Raw genomic sequence first — 22,613 nt, forward strand, 5'->3', positions numbered from 1 at the left:
TGCATTTTGAAATGTATTCAAGAAATTTCTCTCTATGTGAATTTCTTGCAGTCATTTCTTAACTGCATTAACAACTTGTCTGTGAACAGTGACCTGATCGTAAGCATCCAGTACTGCCTGACACGGTGGGCTTTATAAGGAAATAATGGACTGTCTGTGGGTGTTTTGAGGTCCAAATCCACAAGCAAAAGACCTCCACACTCCTGGAAGGTCCACTATTTCCATGCAACTCCCACCCTCTTGGGGATTATTGCACTTAGACAATGGCTATTTGTTAAATTGTTTTTTTATTTGTTTTGCTATTGTTATACACATATTTATATATTTTTATTGTAAAATAGTTTTTCCACTCAGAGTTGCAAAGTTGCTGTTGGATATGTAATTGCTGTTGGAGGGGAAACAATATTTTTTATGTACTTATATATAATATGTTTTATATATAAATATATATATATATATATATATATATATATATATATATATATGTGTGTGTGTGTGTGTGTGTGTGTGTGCGTGTGTATAGAGAGAGAGGGAGAGAGATGATTATATCATGAAAAGTAGAAAAATCAAAAGAGAGAATCACAAAACCACAAACATTAGAACAAAAAAGAGTGAATCACAAAACACTGAATGATTCATGAAAATAACAAAACATGGAATACTTCTCTCCTACTAAAAAGGCTCTCTGTTAGTAAACCCCAGGTATAATACTTAGATCAAGTGCCACATTGGTAGTGATACTGTTAGGGAAGGGTTTTTTTTAGTAATGTGGTATGTAGGGTTTGGGGTAGCAGCAGGAGTAGGGTTAGGTTTAGGTTACCCTAACCCTAAATCCTTTCTCCTAACAATACCACTATACAAGACAAAAGGATACAGAACACACAAAATAAAACATGCACAAAACTGAATCAATCATCTAACCTAAACCTTACTGTAACCCTAACCGTGAATCCTTGCATATTCACACCAGCTGCTATAACACAGTCTTACAAATCTTTATAACCACCACTTTTTATTCAAACATTACTTTTCCAGCACACTTCTGTTTACCTACACCATATGACTTAAAGTCAGCCATATGGGATTCACACACGTGAGCATTCACTCATTTGTTTATTCTCTCTTTTTTACACCCACAAGAAATGTTTTTATCAAATGTATATATTCTACATTTTAAGTTACAACCGTATATGACTTTATATATAGATAGATACGCACACACTCGCGCAAGTATACACACACACACACACACACACACACACGCACACACACACACACACACACACACACACACACACACACACACACACACACACACACACACACACACACACACACACACGTAACATTGTAGCTGCTACTGCAGTTAACTGCATTAGTTTTACTTTATTTTTCCCATGCATGCCAAACCTGTTTTTTTAAGAGTTGTGGTTAGTGATGAAAAAATAAAATGGCAGGTCCTGGTCACTACTGCTACAGTTACTTTACCTGCTATGAGTTTTTATTTCCTTTCTTCTTTTTTTTTATCTGACGCTCATTAAACAGCCACATTTAGCAAGTGTTGATAAAGTGGTTTTCTTTTTTTAACATCTGTGCTTCATGGTGGCTTAATATGCTATATACAGCCACTTAGTTGTTTCATCTGGGCTGTACTCATGCATTAATATCCAGCTGGAGAATGTTTGTTCTCCAGTAGGATATCATCTGAAGTTCTGTCCATTTTTTAGACATCTGTATTATAGCAGCAGATGAATAAAGGGATTAGAAGCCACGCATCGTTGCCTGTTTTATACTCTTCATGAGAGATCAATACATCTAAAATCAAATATCAGGTGGGCATCAGTCAATCATTATGATGTCATGCTTGGTGACATGATCATTTTGTAACTTAGGTATATCATTTATTTAAACATTTATACTGAAAATTTTTAAAATATTTGTTATTTCTGTAAGAAGGTTGTTATTTGATAGTGTTTCAGGCCAGGATATCTCATGCTGCCAAACATATGTATTCAGTAGTTTTTCCTCTGTGGTCAAAATACCTTTCAAACCTCTGGTAGATGGCTTCTTATATTCTATCCTTATGAATGAAGGTAGCAGATACATATGTTCAAAATATCAACTACAATACCCACCAAAATCACAGGCCATGCATTTCATTCTCTCTGTAACATGCCAAATGACTATTAGTTTTGTCTGACATGACCTTCCTCCTGTGAATCCATACTGTTGGGTCCAAGATTATTTCCTTTCTTATTGACTTCAAGAGTGTATGTGCCTCAAACAGGGTTTGCATGATCATGTGTGCAAGGAAGCTTCAAAAAGGATAAGCCATGTAGAAACCTTAAATTGCCATCATTTTGGTGTTCACATTTATTTTTTTACCAGATTTAATGATAGAAAGGGAGGATAGAGGAAAGTAATGAAAAAGGGGGAAGCAAGCAGAGGGTTGAACATAAGGTGAAAACGTAAGGAACAAGCAGGAGTGATGTGGGAAAGGTGGAGAAAAATATTTTTGTGGATCAGATGCTCATTTTACACATATAAGAAGTAAAGGTAATTGGGAGAAGGAAGTAAGAGAAGTAGAGTTAGGACTGATAGCAGGGACACAAAAAATATAGGAGTCAGTCAAGACTGAAAGGGAAGGCTGCTCAGCTGGCATAGTGGGATAAAGCCCTGACTACAGCCCAAGATGACTTGGGATTGATTGACGGTTCAGGCAACTGATGAGGTGGCAGAGACAGATGGGCGTGCCCATCCTAGCTGGGAAGGAGCACATCAATGACACACCCTAAGGGGAGGTGTGGTCCAAAGAGGGTAGTTGCTCTTGGACATAGTTGAGGAATGTGGCAGGTGGGAAAAGGGAGTGGTTAGGACATATAAAAGAACCCCTCCATGGATGGAAGCACAAATGGGTGCATCTTCAGGATACCCTTAGGATCCATGATCAGCTCCAGTAATACTGGAGTAAGCCCAGGGGGGCTAGGGGGGTGTCTGGTAGACTCAATGTGGATGTGGGTCACTGGGGAGCCAGGCCAATAAGATGAAGTTTGACGGGACCAAAAAGAAAAAGACTGACAGCAAACGTACTCACACAGTGAGGGAGGAGAATCATAATGGAAAAGCAGATGTTAGAGAAACAGAAAGTAGACAGTAGTGTTTGGAAGGATTGCACAACAAATAAGGGTAGGCACTGACACAAAAGAGAGGGTAACATACTTTTGAACTGTCCAGATTTTCACAGAATGTCCAGATTTTTACCTTACATTTTTGGTCTCTTTGTCATAAAATTTGTGGTTTTCTGGCAAATTATTGAGGAGTGAAGGTACTAACTAATGACAGATATTTGAGTTTCAGACTTCATGTCTTTCATAAAATGCATACTAATGCAAAACCTATTATTCTAGTAACTTTATAAGTTTATCAGAGCAGGATTTAAAATGTGTCCCTTATTTTGGGCCTTTGGCTTGGTCCAGACTTCTTGAGTTAAGAGATTGAGAGGTATGAAGGGTAATAATATGATGAGGGACAGGATGAGGTGGCACAGCTGACTCAGTGGTAACTTAAATGCCACCCTGGGCTCTTTCACCACTGGACCCTGGCTCAGGTGGAGGAGACAGTACTGGGCAGGGATGTGACTCAGTGAGCCACTGGAAGAAGTCCTGTAGATGGCCAATGCAGTCATCTAGCCAACAGTCAGTTATCATCATCATCATCATCATCATCATCAACCTCCATTTTCCATTTTCTACATGGGGTTGGGGTGGTGGATTAACTGTTGCCATCTCTCTTATTTAATAACACTTTATACCTTCTTTAACACTCATATCTGACTGTCACAGGTCTTCTCTCACACAATCCATCCATCTGTTTGCTGAATGCCCCTGTTTCCTCTTGCTTTCTTTCTGTTGGTCCCAAATCTTCTTCACCAGATTGTCTTCTGCTCTCCTGCACATGTGCCTGAACCACAGTAAGCTGTTCTCCTTGACCTTTTCTGCAGTTGGAGCTACTTGGGCTTCTGCTCTGATATTCTCATTTCTTCATTGGTCCCACAGTGTGCATTCTGCTACCCATCTCAGGCACTTCATCTCCATCACCTCTAGCTTTCCCAACTGCCCTGCCTTTACTGCCCAGATTTCTATACCGTACAGTGGTAATGGTCACACCAATTGTTTGTATAACTTACTTTACAGCTTCTTTGGCATTCTTCTGTCATATACTACCCTCTCTACACTCTGTGCCAGTTGGCTGCAGCCTCTCTAATTCTAGCTTTGACCCCCCCCCCCCCCCGGGTACCTGAAGCTATAAACTTGTTCCAATACTTTTCATTCAAACTCAGTTCTCAACTTCTTCCGATTTCCCTCATTTGCTGCCATTACAGTTGTCTTATCTGTACTCAGTTTCATCCAGTGTGCCTTCAATTTTACATTCCATTCCCCTATCTTTTGCTAAAGTTATTGTGATGCCACATCATCTGCATACAGCAACTTTGTTGATCTATTCCCTGCAACCTGTTTGCTAATGTAGTTCCACACCAGTTTAAACAACAGTGCCTCAGAGCTGAACCTTGATGCAAACTCACTCCCACTGGGAACCCCTCTGTGAGTAAAACACAAATGGCCAGAATATTCCACTGATGAATGCAGCTATGCCGAAACCGGTATGATGGATTAAACTTTGAATTACCTTCTACATGGCAGTATTTTGAGTCTTTTTTGCCACATACACCTCAGTGCTGGCCATTGGTGTTTTGTTCCAGATTTGGTTTGGCCCTGCATTTGCCGTACGTGCAGAGCTCTCTCACCACTACCCCTCTGTGAGTCCCAACACAGTTTGTACTTGTGTCATTGGACCCTTTTACACAGCCTACACTAATTCACACAACTGTCATATCATCTTTTTTGAGACCTTGTCATATGTTTTTTTAAAGGTCTAGGAACGCGCATTAGGACTCTTTCCTTATCTCTGGCTTCTGCTTAACTATCTGTCTCACTAGAAATATTGGGTCAGTTGTGCTGCATCTTGATCTGAATCCAAACTGTTCATCTCCCTTCTGACTTTGTACTACTCCAATGCTTCTTCATCTATCGATCACCCTCTCCAGAACTTTCATGCAGTGTGACAGGAGTCTGATACCTCTATACTTCCCACAGTTGTGAATGTCCCTTTGTTCTGGTACACTGGCCGTAACTATTATGCTTATTCTCCAGTCATGTGGGATATGCCTTTCTGTCCATACTGCTGTGACTACCTTCAGGATCCATTTCTCCCTTAACTTATCCAAAATCTCAATCATATCTGCCATTACCTCATCTGAGCCTGCTGCTTTCCCTGATTTCATTTTCCTTAGTGCTGTTCTTACTTCTTCTTCTTCTTGGGCAAGCCCAGAATCACACATGCAAAATGCTGCCTGCAGGTGCTTAGGAGTGTGCACAACTCTTTGTAGACAGCAACAAAAGTTCTGACACCCAGTGCAAATTGAAAATTGAGAGATTCAGAGAGATTAATTACTTGAGGACTCATTTGCATAATCACCTTGATTGGACACCAGAATTTATGTGATATAAGTGTGAGGGCAGCCATTGAGCCTCATTGAGTACAGAACAATTGTAGCTCTGCAAGGTGAGAAGACAGTGTAGGTGAATCTATTATCTGTTTATTAGAGGTGCTGGATCACAGCTTTTATAAGGTAAGTGCTGTGTTTGCAACTTCACTCTTAAAGCTACATTTCTGTGTTACATTAGCTACGTAAATAGTACATTAGTTGTGACATTACTTTTATGGCTTGTTTTACTGGAGGACAGAGAGTAGTACTAGAAGTCTAAGGCAACTGTTAAGCTGATGGATTGTTAAAGCCTAATGGCAGACACAGCCAGCATCAAGTCCTTGGAGCACAAGTGGAAACATTCTGGTTTACTTTGTAGTAGGTTGTTGTTGCAAAGCATTTACCTGGTGTATAGTTTATAACTCAGTCATACATACACATATTGGTACCTGTGAGAGGAAACACTTGAGTCACTGTGATGACTTGAAGTCTGGGATGTGGGGGATATTTTGTTGATGTCACTATGGGTCTGCCATTGTATACACTGTCTTGATAGACACATATGACTGTCAGACGCACCACCAGCATAGTATGCAGACAAGGGGGAAGTCAAAGAGTGTGGTTGATGGTTTCCTGGGTCAAATCATTACCAGAATGTTAATCTTTGTTAATGTTTTTCTTACCTACAACACAGAATCCTATGAAGGAAAAAAGAATGATGAACAGCGACGGTGCTGAAAAAGATACCTGTAAAACCACGTTCTCTGAGACAGAGAATGAGGTGTTACTGCAAGCCTCTGTCTCCATGGCTGATGGCTTTTTGGGCAAGATATGGCTGACCAGACCTACTTCCATCTTAAATGGGGATGGAAGAGTTTCTGGCCTCTGTCATAGGCAATAACACTTTCTCATGGTTACACATAAATAGTGGAATAGAGCTTCATCGTTTACCAAGAACATCCATTGGAGATACGAGATACCCCAGATATGTAGCAGTATTTCTGTATAACAGTATACTTAATGTCCCATAGCGCTGTATTCACTGAACAATGTACTAAAGCTGTTTTCTTTGGGTTATACAGGTATATCAGGGAATCAATGTGTACAGCCCACTATATTAGTATGGTGCTTGAATATTTTGTTTGCAAACAGTGCTATTACCTATGTCAGGGCTGGAGGTATGTTTCTGGTGCTGGAGTTATACTTACACAGGGCATTGTGCTTCGTTGTGATGATTATCAATCTGGCACCACCACTGTGGAACTACCAGTGCATGTCGGAGGATAGTCAACCTCTGATGATGATAGTGGAGATGAGTTTTGTGTGTGTGTGTGTGTGTGTGTGTGTGTGTGTGTGTGTGTGTGTGTGTGTGTGTGTGTGGACACAGGGAATGTGATTACTGTATCCCCTACAGACCGCAGACACAGCAGGAGACACACACCATACAGGTATGACAGGTTACTGGGAAAACTCATAATCAGTGACTCCTTGGAGGACAATTATCAGAATCTGCCACTAGTCCCATTGGGTAGGGGGTATACATGGGAAGAGGGAGTGGTCACTGGTATTCATTGCAGACATGGTTACCATCATTTCCCTGAAGTTGTTGTGTCAAAGGCTGTGCCCCAACATATGTGTGGGGCCACCATTGATGCACAGGCTAGTACTGCCACAACCCATTTCAGAAGTAGCATGTCTAATGTAGGGTCTGCAAGATGACCTCTGGGAGTGCATGTCCCATATGTGTGATAGTTTCTCACATACTAGCATGTGCTATGTGCTCTCCTGCTCACCTGCCATGTGTCAGTCACTGTCACTATCCTTGAAGCTGTTCCATCTCTGCCTTCACAAATGGTAGCCCTCATGGCCTTGGATGGCCTAGATTATGGTCATGTAGTGATGGCTACATCTGTTGTGAAGGTGACTATGGCCAGCACAGAATATCCCTGAGATCATGGCAGTTGTGGCAGTGTCAGGTTTGTTAATGGCTGTTGTTCACAGTCATCCAGCATGCCAACATCTAGCCAGGGCTGTGGTATGACCACTGCAACTCTTGGTAGAAGCAGCTCTTATGGGCAGGTATGTGCACGTGATGCCGATCTCTCTCTTATGCATGCCCTGGACCTGACCAGTCGATTAAGCCACAATGCTGCAGCTACTGTTGAGACTGTGTCACAGCAGACACACACTCAAACATCCACAGGCTTCAGTGCTTCACAAATGCAGACATCCAGGGACACTGGGCCTTCTCAAAATCTTTGTTAATGCTCCTTTACAGTCCCTACACACAGGTGCAGTCAGACTTATCATTATGTTCAGCGCTCACCCATTTCTCTGTGAAAGGCATCATCACTTGTGCTCTCTCCCCAACCTGTGCAAGTGCTGTTAACTGTGCTCTGACAATTTGTACTTTGCTACTTCAGTTGTCTATGTGTGATACAGTGTGGCTAGTCCATATATGGGTATGCATTGCCTGGTGTGCATGGATCACTTTTACTGTAGTGTATATGCTTTTCTGTGAGCCAAAACTATGTGCAGGCACTACCTCTTTGCCAGTGTCATGGCATACTGCACTCACCTCCTTCAAGCATGTTCCTTCCATGCTTCTGTCTGCTGCACCAACCTCATCTGGCTCAGCCTCTACTGCCTGGTGCGCTGGGGGCTGCTCCACATAAAACTGGTCCCCATGCTGTAACTACCTCCTAAGCATGATACTGTGTAGCATAGCACTTACCAAAAATAATTTTGCACAATACCAGACTCGTACTGCGTTGAACTACTGGATGACTATAGATTGTGAAAGAGTTAATTCAGCAGCCAAAACACATGCTCCACAATGACTCTTGTTTGTAATAGGGTGTAGTTGTATCCCTAGTCTGTTTCACTCTGCGGATTTCTGATAGATGTTATCAGACAGGGTTCCAGGACATATCAAGCATCATCAATAATATTTCCCAGGGAGAGTCTCCCCTAGTAAACTATTGGAAATGATCATGTGTGTGCCATATGTGGGAGTTGAGAACTCCCTGGGTGACCTGCTGACATTGCAGATGATACCCTGTACATTACATACCATCTGGGAGTTAATGGAGTGATATGCTTTGTGGTTCCCTTACCTTCCACCCAGGTTCCGAGAGTGGGCATTTATTTCAATGTGGGTATAGTATATAGTTCCTTGTACCTCATGGAAATAGGCTATATCATAGACATCCCACATGGTGTTACCTCTCTCCTCTGTGGTATGATGAAACCACAGATACTCCCCCAGACACTGCAGCATGGCATCAAGAAACTGATGGAGAATTGTAGAGGCAGATGCCTAAGATAACCCACTGTGTCCCCAGGAGGTTGCTGAAAGGTCTCTGTATTTAGCATATGTAAAGCAGCATATACCTTGGTATCCACTCGGATAGATACTCTATGACTCCCATGGGTCTGCATATGAAGCTGACACATGCCCACAAGGTTCTGCACAGTGTCCCTATCACACAAGAACCGCAGTGTCAGTGTTGTAGAGTCCATGAAATGCTAAGAAAGTTTGGATGAGACTGTGCCTGTGAGGGTGATGATATGTAGCACCATAGCTCATATACACATTAACCAGTGCTGTGGCAAACCCTGGTATTTTAATATGGTGAGGTGTGTTAGATATATTAAGGGGTTACATTTTTTTCTGAAAAATAAGTAGGAAAGTAGAAAGAATACAGTAGAGTAATTACTATGAATGTTTGGCATTCATCCTGTGTAATAAGTGTTCTGTGACCTGCATACTGTACAGGAAAAAGCACTCAATAATGTAACAAGTTCAAAAATAATGTGTCAAGTTGTAGTTTTACCACTGGTTTTTGGACCACTATTCTATCTGTATCAGTGTTGGTTACCCAGTTAGAGGGAAATTATATTGATTTACAAAATAAAACTCACAAGATTGAACATTAACAGTTAATTCAACAGTTGCGAAAAGTTAATAGAACAATTCTAAGTCATGAATTAAATTCTGAAATTGTAAAAAAACAAGTTAATCAAGTTAGCTGAAAAAACTGAAGTAGACACAGCCCATATTTGGTGGTACATTTTTACAGGATGGTCAGCAAAGGAGAAAAATACTAGAATGGATTATACACCCAGTTCTGCTAGTAATGCTTGTCATCATTGTATTAACTGTGTAGAATTGTGTTTTGACCTGTTGTATCAAAAGAAAGCTAAACGTTTTGTTTCCCTATGTGTTTTCTGTAAATTGTGATAAAAATTATGATCTAACCAAAGAATATATATCAAAGTAAACTGTTTTGTGTGTTTTAGAACAAAAGGGGAACTGTTCAATATATTAAAGGGTTAAACATTTATTTTCTGAAAAATAAGTGGGAAAATAGAAAGAATAAAGCAGTTACTATGCATGTTTGGCATCCATCCTGTGAAATAACTGTTCCGTGACCCACAGACCTGCAAGGAAAACTGCAGATAAAAATGACTCCCTAATTCCTGAAATGATTAGTAGCACAGGTGCGAGGAGGGCTGTAGACAGGAACAACTCCCTAAACCTTAAAGGATGTGACATAAGTACCTTGAAACAGAACAAAATGCAGCTTATCAGCAAACTCCATGACATCAAGCAAGTACCAAAGTACTGACTTTAAAACTTTAAAAACTATATAAAAAGACTATAAAACTAAATGTTGGCAGCTGGGTATTTTGTAGGAACATCAGTTCTGAGGTAAATGGAGAATTATCATCTGTATCTGTATTGAAAAGCAAACCTTGTACAGTAAAAGCTGTAAGCTGTAACATGTAGTACTTGTTTATTCTATTAATGTTGTTTTATTAGTAATTGCACTCTAGTTGCTCAAACTAGTTACAGTATTATAAAGTAAAGTTTTTAGAGACTGTTGTAAAATTCTTCAAGGTGTGGTAGCATGAACACGTGGATTTAGCTGCAGTCATTAACACTGACATTAGAATCCTGACTCATGCCTTTTATATGTTTCAGAATCACTCCTTCATCCTGATTCACCTCATTTGCTCACGACACCACTTATTTTAATAATGTCATTCATTACCATCTGATTTTATGGGCATTAGTGTACGCAGTGTCCAGCTCTGCTGTTCAGCATGCACCACTTGTAGTATGTGTCTGTGTGAACTTCTGAACGGCACATACCCTGTGTGTGGCAGTTTGATTCCAGCTCTGTTTCATTCTTTGATATAAAATCATGCAGGATAGTAGAGATGCAATAACAGGTATTTGATATAATAAAGAGTGAGACTGCACTACAGTGATCATCCTAAGTTTTTATACTAAAATTTCAGTGCCTAAGAGTAAAAAGTAATATATTTGGAAGAAACCAGTTGGATATTTATCTAGCTGTAAAACAGAGCTTCAGAAATGTTCTGTTTACTTTGTTTCTGGGGATATAATCCAAATATTTTACAAAATGAGATGGTGGCATTATTGTCTTTAAATAGAAAATAACTTTAAATATATAGGAGCTGGCTCATGGAACTCGAATAAGGCGTGGTTGTTCATAAGAGGTGGTGTATTCATTTCACCACTGATTATACACAAATAAAATATGTTCTATGGAATTGCTTAGAAAGCTGCTGGAAAGTTTTACTGTCTCAGCCTAGACTGTCTTCTTCTTGCCTGATAAAATTAAAATTGGATTCAGTCATACTTTTCAACTGCCCAGAATTTTGCAAAACATCCAGATTTTTGCCTCATATTGTTGACTTGTCCCTCATAAAATTTATGGTCTTCTGACAAACTAGTGAGGATTGTAGTTACTAAATAATGACAAAAAATTGAGTTTTATACTTCATATCCTTTACAAAATGCATGTTAAAGCAAAACCTATTGTTCTAGCCACTTTTAAAGATGATAAAAGCAATATTTCAAATATGTCTCTGATTTGGGGTCTTTGCCCTCCCCCCATTATTTTTGGTTTTGTTCAGAATTCTTTTACTGGAAGCATACAAAATCCATGCAAAATTTGCCTTGTCTGCATAAGTTCTATATTCTGTAACTGTTTAAAAATTGTATATTCTGTCTGACAATGTTGCAGATATTCTATGGCTGATGTGTGTTATGTTTAATCTGACTGGACATTTCATGTATCCCCAAGCTAAGCCTGAAAATGGTTAAGCAGAATTATTACTCTATCTCAGCCAACAGATGCAAATGTAAAAAAAAATCACAATGTATAGCATTCTGTCACGGCTGGAACACACATCATGGTACTTCGTAACTTAAGTGCCACAATGTATTTCCACTCCATCTTACCACAGTTGTGTAAGCAGTTTCTTAATAAAAGGCTATATAAACTTTTTATTAAGAACATGCCCACATAATTCTATTGTATCCCTCACTGACATCACTTAAGGGATAGCCTGGAATTTGTACTTAGAGTTTAATGGATGAGGACCCATGCATGCACTGTGGTGCATCCATAAAAGTCTATGGATGTACTCAAATGCACTCCCGACATTGACATCATTGAGGATAAAGTTCAGTTAACTTTTTGATATCAGACAAGGAGAAAAACAATTTTGTGAAGGATATATATATATATATAAAACATTACACACTGAGATGTATGAAAGTAAGAATAGGAAAAAAATACAAGACTGCACTGGCGGCCTCACATGCCAAGGTGTAAAAGGTAATTTGAAAACTGTGATGGAACACTTTAAGGGTACAGCTGGTATTGAATAAAGTAATGTGCCTTGTAGTGGTGGGATTAGATGTACTATAAAGTAAGTAAGATATTTACTAGACTTTCTTCTTAGGGATTCTCAAAATGCCTTATCTTAATAACTGTTTTGAACTACAAGCTTGTTACCAAAATTATTGATATAATTGACCAGGTAGTAATTTTCTATAAAATGAGTGAAAGACATTTTAACATACTGTTTTATTGACCTAAGTTATTGGATAACTTTGTCTGGTGAAATGACTTGCTCAGTGTCACACAGTAGATAAATGGGGGGGGGGATGGGAATATAATATCTGTGAGTATGTCCCTTTGTTTTGTAGTAAACTTAACTCTGCATGGAGATGAAAGAAACTGGTTGCTGTTTTCCTTGGCTATATTTTCCTATGGTTACAACATGGTGAAGCAAAAGCTGCATTGTCCAAAAAAGGTGCATTTGCAATTTGTGGATCCTTAAAAAGATCAGTTAAACCACATCTTCATTGTCTTTCTTGTTTGCTACCTTGTTTGTCCACAGAATGGTCTACCTTAGATTTGTCTGGCATGGCCTCTCTGTTGTGAATAAGTACTGTCCCAAGCTGACTGCTTCTCTGATTTCTAGATGCATTCAAGTTCTTTCCTTCAGCAGTACTTCTACAATTTTCCCTATATCTGAGTTCAGACTGACAGATCAGCATTTTTTGACCTCTGTGTTGCTGCCAGTTTTGTGAACAGGTATCACAGCTGCACCCTTCAGGAGCCTACTATCATTGGTTGATTTGTTAAAATGTTTACTGGTCATATTATTAGTTGTCTAAATCCCATCAGGCCCTAATTTCCTGTTTGGTCAGGAGACAGAGCTCATCCTGGCAGCAGTAAAAAGTATGTGCTTATTTTAACAGTTTGGTAAATAAAAGAGCAATGGGTGACTGTGCTACATATTCAGTTGTTTATTACCACCATGGACCAACGTACTGTTCTGTTATCTCCAGAAAATGTTCAGTGTATATTAAATGTAGGCAAAAGTCAGCAGCCACGTCTCAGGAATTTGGAGAAAATCGGGTAGTGTATGTTGCATGGCAGAGCAAGCATATTTTTTGCTCCCATGGCTTGTTATCGGGGAAAGGTAAAAGTGATCTTTATGGTCTGGCATGCACAAAGTGAACTTGGTCGTTACGAACAAGAGCATACAAATAACAGCATGGTTTGTGCAGTTGCCTAGTAATGGTTCCACATCATTACTGACCAACCAAGTGGCACATCATCATATATATGCACATTATGCTACATTCTACATCACACAGAGATTCGTCTGATTTAGTGAGTTACCAGTAAGTTAATGGGAAGTCCCTTTAACTAACATAAGTGTTGCTGGGTAGCCTTCTCTAGAGGAGGTGAGCTAATGCTATTGCTTTTATAACTTATTTATTCTGGGATTCTGGCTTGGTACATGGTTGTGCTGGTGTTATTTAAACCTTTTTGAATATGTTAGCCTAGGCAGGTGCTGGCAGCCCCCTCTAGAGTTCCCAGTGTTTGTTGGATATTGACTCCAATTGTATTTGGGGTTGCTATAGAGGTATATTATGTTATCTTGCTGCCAAGTGTCTGTAGCCTCACAAACATTTTGGTAGTAAATGTTTCTCCTGAGTACGTGCTTGGAGAACAGTACCATCATTTTGACTATGGTCATCTCTGTAGTGTATCCCATGAATATCCCACATTTAGTAATGTGGCTACACAGAGTTGAACATTTCTTATTTCTAAGGTATTATTGTAGTAGTTAAGAAAATTATGAATTTGGCATGAAACTTAAAAATTATTACATTGCAACATAATTAATTGCCTGAGCTGAATCTTCAAGGTACTAGATTTGTTTCATTCCTAGGTGTATTTTAATTAAGATTGATTTTTTTTTACTTTAGATTCTGGATTGGTTTGTGCAGATTTGTCTAGGTCTCAAGCACATTCATGACAGAAAGGTCTTGCATCGAGATATCAAAACACAGGTAACTTATGCCTAACATCTTCTCCTACTGAAAGTAAACTAGCTTCCTTTCATTGTTCTTAACACTGGCTGCTTTAAAGACACTGTCAGAGCACTAATGACTTGTTTTGTCTCCATAGAACATATTTCTTTCAAGTAATGGGACAAAAGCAAAACTTGGAGATTTTGGCATAGCCAGAATGCTAAACAAGTAAGAAAAATGTCTTTATTATACCGTTACATGTTCCTATTAAGAGTTTTGCTACATCCCATGACCTGCTTTGAATTTCTCAATATTTATCCTAATGCTGATTATGATGCTACAGCTAAACAAATGTGCTGTTACCCCCTTCTCTTATTATAGCATGCACTGTGTAGCTATCTATCCAAATAACAGGAATTTCCCATTATATCACCCTGACATTTATACCTCTTCCTGGTCCTGTTCTTACCCTTTCACTCTTGCTGACTAACCTTCTTCCTTTTCCCACTCTTACCCCACAACTGTCACCCAGCAGTCTTCTGAGTCAGCTATCCATGTCCTCTGACTCAGCTGTCCAAATTTTGCCATCACAGAACTTGTCCCATGTCCTCCAGTAAACACCTATTCATAAGCTTATCCACGCTAACTTCTAAAAATAATAATCAAGAAATAAAACTACAGGCCTGTAATTATATATGCGTGTAAATATGGAAGCGGTTTATCTTCTATGCTGTCTTGTCTTTTCCTTTCTGACTCCACTTCAACTATTGCCCTAGATACATCATTCCTTTCTTGTTCTCCTATCTTCTTATAAACAAGTTGTGTTATCAGTTCAGTCCCACAAAGACTATTGCTTAGGATCCAGGCCAGACCACCTGCTACAACCTCTTGAATGTTGTTTCTGTTTATATTTAGTTAACCTGTTGTACACTTTTTTTATAAGATCTATACTTAAATATCAAGATTATGCCCGTGTATCTGTTATGTAGGACTACAGGCTAAATAGTTATATCAGATCAGAACATTTACTCAGTGAGTGTGTGTGTGTGTGTGTGTGTGTGTGTGTGTGTGTGTGTGTGTGTGTGTGTGTGTGTGTGTGTGTGTGTGTGTGTATGTATGTATTTATATATATATATATATATATATATATATATATATATATATATATATATATATATATTGTGTGTCGCTGTTTTGAGTTGTCGATCATATATATATATATATATATATATATATATATATATATATATATATATGGGTCCTAGTCTGAACATCGAAAGTACATTAAACTGAAACGTACTACAGTGAACTCACTCTTTGCAAAGTGCATTTTAGCAAAAATGCACTTTTGCAAAAAAAAAGAAAAAAAAACACGCAGTTTGTGTGTAGATTTAGTTCTACATCAACATGTACTGTTGATTGTACAACTAAGGAAACTGTTGCTTAGATTGCGGTACAGTGGGGATAAGGGAATATTCCCTTTTCCTCACTGTAGTGTGATCTCGGAGTGAGAATATTAAAGTAGGAAGACTGTGGGGAGCCCCTGCATAAACGTGAGTAGATTTTTATTTATTTATTTTTTTCATGAAAGTGAGTTCGCTGTAGTATGTTTCGATTTAACATACTTTCAAAGTAGCAACATAGATCCATATATATATATATATATATATATATATATATATATATATATATGGTTCCACTTCTAACCATCGAAATTTCAAAACATCAAAATTCTGATCATCGAGACCACAACATCAAATTTTGAAACAAGTGTTACCAAAAAAATGAATAAATAAATACATTTTAACAATTGTATGCTTTGCCCCCCTGCACCCAACACCCCCACTTTAATATTCCAACTCTGAGACTGCACTACAGTGGAGTAAAGGGAAATCTCCCATTTAGCACTATATGCAGAAGCGCTAAACGGGAGATTTTCCGTACCCTATCTGTAGTGCCATGACACAGATGGCACATAGACACACACAGTATTCACGGCACCTTGGTGCCCTGCAAAAATGCAAACATTCTCCCACCTACACTTACCTTTTTCTTCCCCTTCAAATCTTTGATGCTTTCAAACTCAATGTTTTGCTCTCGATGACCTGAACTTCGATGTTTTAAACGTTCAGTGGTTTGAAGGGGAACCATATATAGATATAGATATAGATATAGATATAGATATAGATATATATACACACACATATACGTAAACAAAATAGAAATACACTGTGTTGTCTTCATTTAGATGGAAAGATCAGCTATTAACTGAATCACATTAGCATCAGTATTTCCTGAGTCTAATACTGGCAAGCTAATATTATTTACCAATTAATTGCAGTATCTATGACCATGCTAATAAACTTCTGTTTAGTAGACAGAATTATACAGCATTTTATTTCTGAATTTGTTGTTTCAGCTCAGAAGTACCTAGGAAAAAATACAAATACATACAATAAAATACATTCATACAAAGATGACAATATATGCAAAGAAATGCAAAGGACAATATGTACAGTGCCTTACATAGAAGAATAATGTGCAGTCAAAACAGTGAATATCAATGACTTTATCAATAATAATAATTAGGCCATAATTTTCACTAACAGAGGATTCTTGTCTAATTGCATTTTATTATATGTTTGAAAATTACTACAGGAAGACTTAGTGCTTAAGTTGTAAAGATAAAGAAAGACGTATTATGATGCACTGTAGCTTTTAACTTTGAAAAAGTGCAGCGTTTTTGGTGCAGTTTGCACAAGGAGAGCTGGTCTTATAGTTCTGTGACATTTTTAAGCAGGTCAGCACTGAGGAGACAGAAAGCAGACCCTTTGTGGTCATCAGTACTGATGCAACATGTGTACAGAATATAGCTTTGGTCCTTCTGTAAAAGCACTGAGTAAGAGGAAGAAGAGTGGGCTCACTGTGGACCCCCAGTGCACCCTATGTAATACACACTAAAGAGAGAGGAAACCAGGCCATCTGGTGCCCTGCTGTCTTCATAACAGACCGCTGGTAAGCCAAAAGAGAATAGTAGAGTCAAAGCCAAGTGTTTGTACTAAATATTGATCATTTCTTAATCAGAAATGTTAAGTAAGCCCACAATCAGTTCATACATCTGTGTATTATTTGTAGTGATGATAAAAGCCGGTGTTACCCTGGCAGAACCATCAGTGCAGTATATGCTTTTAAAGGTCTCACCCTGGCATGGAAGGAATTGGTTTTACTGATGGTTAGTTTGGTGGACTTGACTAGAATTGATGCACATCAGATACTTAGCCAACAAGGAAGGGTAGATTCCATAATAATGGGTCAGAAAAAGTGCCTAATTTGGGATGAAAATGTATTTAAGATGATATTCATGGCAGTATGACTCTGTATGTCAAAAGACTGATGGATTAATGACATTTATGACAAAAGTAATATCAGTGGGAGAGATAGCAACTTGTCAATAAGAATATCTGGCAAAAGAACATTGGAAATGTACACTCATGCATGAGTGTGTGTGTGTGTGTGTGTATATATATATATATATATATATATATATGTATATATATGTATATATATATATATATATATATATATATATATATGTATATATATATATATATATATATATATATATATATATATATATATATATAAACACAAGGGGTGCAAAAGTTAACACACTGGTGTACTGATACAAAAATGATATCCAGAAAAACAAATCCAGCAATAGAAATAATGTCCAAAAAAGAGGGGGTGGGGTTAGGTCATCCACTTCTAAAACACACAAACCAGTTGTGCTAATCATGCTTCATCAGTAACTGATTAGCGAAACTGGTTTGTGCGTTTTGGAAGCCTTTGGTCTGAAAGTCTCCCCCTACCCACATTGGGGGGGGGGGTGCAATAGGGATTGCCTCTTGTAAAAAAAAAAAAAAAGTTGTAATTTTTTTTTTAATTTTTTTTTTTAGTTTTTTTATTTTTGTATGTGCCAAGACTGTTTAAAATTTTGACACAAAGGCACGAGTATTTAGTGTGTCGACTCTGAGTATTTTTGGTGTTTCTTACTACACCTATATGTGTGTGTGTGTGTGTGTGTGTGTGTGTGTGTGTGTGTGTGTTTGTGCATAAAATGTACATACTTTTGTTTTAACTGACTTTATATAGGTAAGTACAGATCAATCAAAATTTCAGCATACATTATTTCTCAGTTTAAGTACTGCACAGAATACATTTGCTAACAGAGATGGGCTTTCTAGGCACAGAACCTTTTTTTTTGGTGGCAGCCCCAACAGAAAAGCTCCAACTGTTATAGAATAAAGGATACTTTTCAGTTATCGAGGCAACGCTTGGAATGAGCGTTTTATAATGGAAAACTACCATAAATTCATTTTAAATGTGAGGGCCAGTATGATATGTTCAGTTTCTGTGTTATTTTGCATTTCTGATTTACCATCTGAACTATATCTAAAAAGAGGAATGAAATAGTTAATGTGTTGAAGTGTTCTTTGGAGGGTTGATATAAAATGCTCAGTGATGTTTTTTTTTAGAATTCTGTGGTTACAAAAGACAGACACAACATCATATAGTTCTAGTATAGGTGTGCTCAGGCCAGACAATCACATGTGTTTCTTGATCACATTTCCACCTTCTCTTTGACATCATACACACACTTTAAAAAGAGTTTAAAAATTGTGGAACCAGCACTAACTGTGGAACTGACATTCCGCAATGAAGTAGCAAGTGCATGGAGAGTACAAAATGAACAGGGATTCAAGGAAGTCCTTTTTTTAAAGGTAATTTGCAACTCATAACTGCAGCATTTGTTAATGAGAACTTGCATTTTGTGATCACATAGCACATATACTTACATGTCAGTTTTGCGAGTCTTTTTAGTTTTAGTTTTACTTCTCATGTATCGACGCACTGCCAGTCCATACCTCTCAACCCCTTATAACAAGAAATTTGGACAAAGTCATAAATAATGTGGGAGCAAAGGCCCCAAGTTAGGGACAATTTTTGGTACTCACAACAGCAATTGCAAGCGCAGGGTAAGATTCCAAATGCTCCTTACAAGTATTGCCCTGATAACGGAAAAGTATATAGATTTGATTTTAACAGTCATGCAAGTAAAATAGTATATAACATTGCAAAACAGGACATTTTTAACTGGAAATATGCTGTCATATAATGTATAACACAAAATAGAAAATTATTTCTAAGAGCAACTGCACATGAGTATATAGAAAACAGAATAAATAATTTGAACATGTTTACACATTAAGATGAGCATCTGATGTGTAGTTTTACGTGTGGGTCATACAAGACAATTGTTACTGAAATTTTCAAGTAGTAGGTAAGAATATGTAGGCAATACTTGAGGAAATGTAGGATTATATTTACATTGAGAACACCATCTATCATAAGATCTTAAGGGAGAAACGTGAGGAATTTGTATCTAATTAGTATAGCAGAAAAGATGAAAATTCATGTAGTAAAGTTTCAATATAGAAAGAAAAGTTACAAAAGAATTTTATTTTAGGCATTGGATTTGGGAAAAAAGATCTGCTTAGGGTGAAGTATGGTTATGTGATTAAATTAGGATATGGACACATTAGAAGAAGATAATCTTTCAATCAATAAGAAACTCATCTGAAGATACAAATTATGTTGTGGAGCTATAAATATTATTGAGTAGTGGTAATGGATAACTATAGATTGTTGTATTTGTTGTAACAAAGATTGTAAAAGATTGTGTAATTTTATGCACGGACATTAAACTCTAATATCTATTTATCTTATTCTCTTTAATGCAGATACGTGTAACAGTTTGAACTTCTAAGGCACAGACCAGCTGTGGTTTGTTAATCTCTGGTTTAAGCATATTGAAATGTTCAACAGCTAACTAATATATCACCTATTTTCAGTATTTCTCAGTTATGTAATTGTGTACTTGATACTTGACTTCATGAAGTGGCTATGAGAATTCCTGTTGCTATACCTCTTTTTACATTAGACTATGCAGGAGCTAATAACCTGACAGAGTCACTCCTTTACTGTTTTAGGTAAATATTTTGCAGGCAGACTACAAAACTGCTGTATTTTACATAGTTACTGGGAACATTATGCTTATATTCTCCTCATACCTCTCAACCTCTTAGCACCAGAAGTCTGGACAAAGCCTAAAATAATAAATTCATAGGTTCAGAGGTATACACTAGGCTAACAAGCAGTAGGGGCTGTTAAAAACCTAGCCATGCAGCTGATATGTGACCCACAAATATGATTTATATTTAATTTACATAGGGGGATAGATTTTACTTTAAACTTAAAAAATTGCTGGATTAACAGGATTTGTGATAGCATACATTTTCTGAGGGATTTGAAGTCTGAAACTCAAATATATGCCATTATTTAGTTATTTTAATCCTCGTGATTTGCCTCAGAGCCACAAATCTTATGAGTACAGACTGAAAATATGAGGCAAAAATCTGGACATTCTGTGAAAATCTGGACAGTTGAAAGATATGATACTTCTGTTTGCTGTTTTCTTTGCATTGTAATAGTGTTTACATTGTGACATTTTTATTATGCTTATATTTTGCTGTTATTTTAATCTTATATTTGTAACAGTGTCTATGTTGTGACGTTTGCTTGATTACCTAATATAAACAGGGCCTGTATTATCTAATGTACAGCTTAACTTGTCAAATGCCTAAATGTTGACAGCTAAGCATCGAAAACTTACAATCTCGAACAGCCAGGTAAGCAAATTCTTTCATCGGGAAAGAATTTGCTTGGTTATGCCACACTAACATAAACTTTCAAGCCGTAAAAAAAGTGGGGGGCTTTGCTCCCCACGAATCCACCCCTGCTAACTAAATATACTAACTCCGAGATCACTCTATATTAAGGAAAGGGCAAATTCCCGATAATGGCCAAGCAAATTCTTTCCCGATTAAAGAATTTGCGTACCTGGCCGTTCGAGATTGTAAGTTTTCGACCCTTAGCTGTTGACATTTAGGCGTTCGACAAGTTAAGCGGTCGATTAGATAATATAGACCCTACAAACATTATTATTTAATATGAACACTCTTACATTTATATTTACCTAATTGGCCTGAGTAATATCTGAAAGGGCAAAAAAAGAAGTAACGCCACCAAAGGCAGAGCACATCAAAATATAAAACTTCAAAAACAAGTGGTTCTGCCACCAGTTCCACTTAAAAACACTTGAAACTTGAAAACTTTAAAATATATGATGATAAGATATAAAATAAACACACTGAGCCAGTGTGTGATTATTTTATATCTTATCATCATATATTTTAATTAAAGTTTTCAAATTTCAAGTGTTTTTAAGTGGAATTGGTGTTAAAACCATTTGTTTTTGGAGTAATATCTGAAAGGGGTCCTTGGAACAGTTTACCTAACACAGTTAATAAAATAAAATAAAAAATCATTAAAAACTAACTAAATAAAAACATATTACCAGGGCTATTCATCACTTTACAGAAGTGCCAAGGTTTGCTGAAACAGTGCCTTGAGGTAACTGAAAAAATACTGCATACTGCATTTTGTCCCAGCACTTGGCTATTTAACATTGTATTCTGAAGTGTCAATAGGTGGCAGCAGTTAAAGAAAGTGTTATACAGCCCCCCTCTGACTTAGCTAATGCTTTCTGTGATTGCTTCTTCAGAACTCCTTTTATAGCTTCTTTTTCACTCAGAGTTTATCTAGTAATCCAGACCTTATTCCTGAATTTACTCTAAGAAGCTCTTCTAGTATTGAAATTACCACTCTATTTCCTGTCATTGAACATGAAACATTGGAAGGGCAGGGTATCTCACTCAAGATTCTTGTATTTGACTGACAAATTATTCCCCTAATGGGTATAACGCTTTGTTAGTTTTTGTCATTGTATGTACTGATACATGAACTGGACACATATATTACTGCCATATACTATTCGAGGGTGTGCTACCTGAATATCAAGACATTCAGACCTATTTGTGAACTTAGTCATTTGACACAAAATACTGTTTAAAAAGTGATTCTATAATCCACTCATTGAGAAGTCAAATCCCTATGATAAGTTATTTGACAAACAGCCTATGCCTTAGGCAGCATCACAAAATGAACTTCACATTGATAAAACTCTTAGACCTTGTAATAATAAACATAGCTATAGCTTACCCATTCCTTGACCGAAACATTTAGCTCTAGTACTTACTGCATCCTTCTGAGTAAGTTATAAAAGCTAGAACTACATTGATGGTCTTTATCTTGTTTCTGTTCTACAGGGGTGAAAGGTCATGATAAGTAACAAAGGATACAGTGGATATATAAAGTTTGCACACCCTTGTTAAAATGCCAGGTTTTTGTGATATAAAAAAATGAGACCACAATAAATAATTTCAAAACTTTTCC

The 22,613-nt window shown here is 37.5% G+C and overlaps 1 protein-coding gene across 4 annotated transcripts in view; it reads left to right on the top strand.

Annotated features, from left to right (window-relative positions):
- Positions 1 to 22,613, top strand: part of LOC122801936 (serine/threonine-protein kinase Nek5-like) — a 626,240-nt gene that overhangs the window by 224,064 nt on the left and 379,563 nt on the right. For all 4 annotated transcript variants that reach the window (XM_044071668.1, XM_044071669.1, XM_044071670.1 and 1 more), the window contains 2 exons: positions 14,154 to 14,237; positions 14,356 to 14,426. In XM_044071668.1, the coding sequence (XP_043927603.1) occupies positions 14,154 to 14,237; positions 14,356 to 14,426 (155 nt within the window). The remainder of the gene's footprint in view (positions 1 to 14,153; positions 14,238 to 14,355; positions 14,427 to 22,613) is intronic.

This window comes from Protopterus annectens, chromosome 5.part0, assembly GCF_019279795.1.
Source record: "Protopterus annectens isolate FY-2018-M chromosome 5.part0, PAN1.0, whole genome shotgun sequence".
Lineage (NCBI taxonomy): Eukaryota > Metazoa > Chordata > Ceratodontiformes > Protopteridae > Protopterus > Protopterus annectens.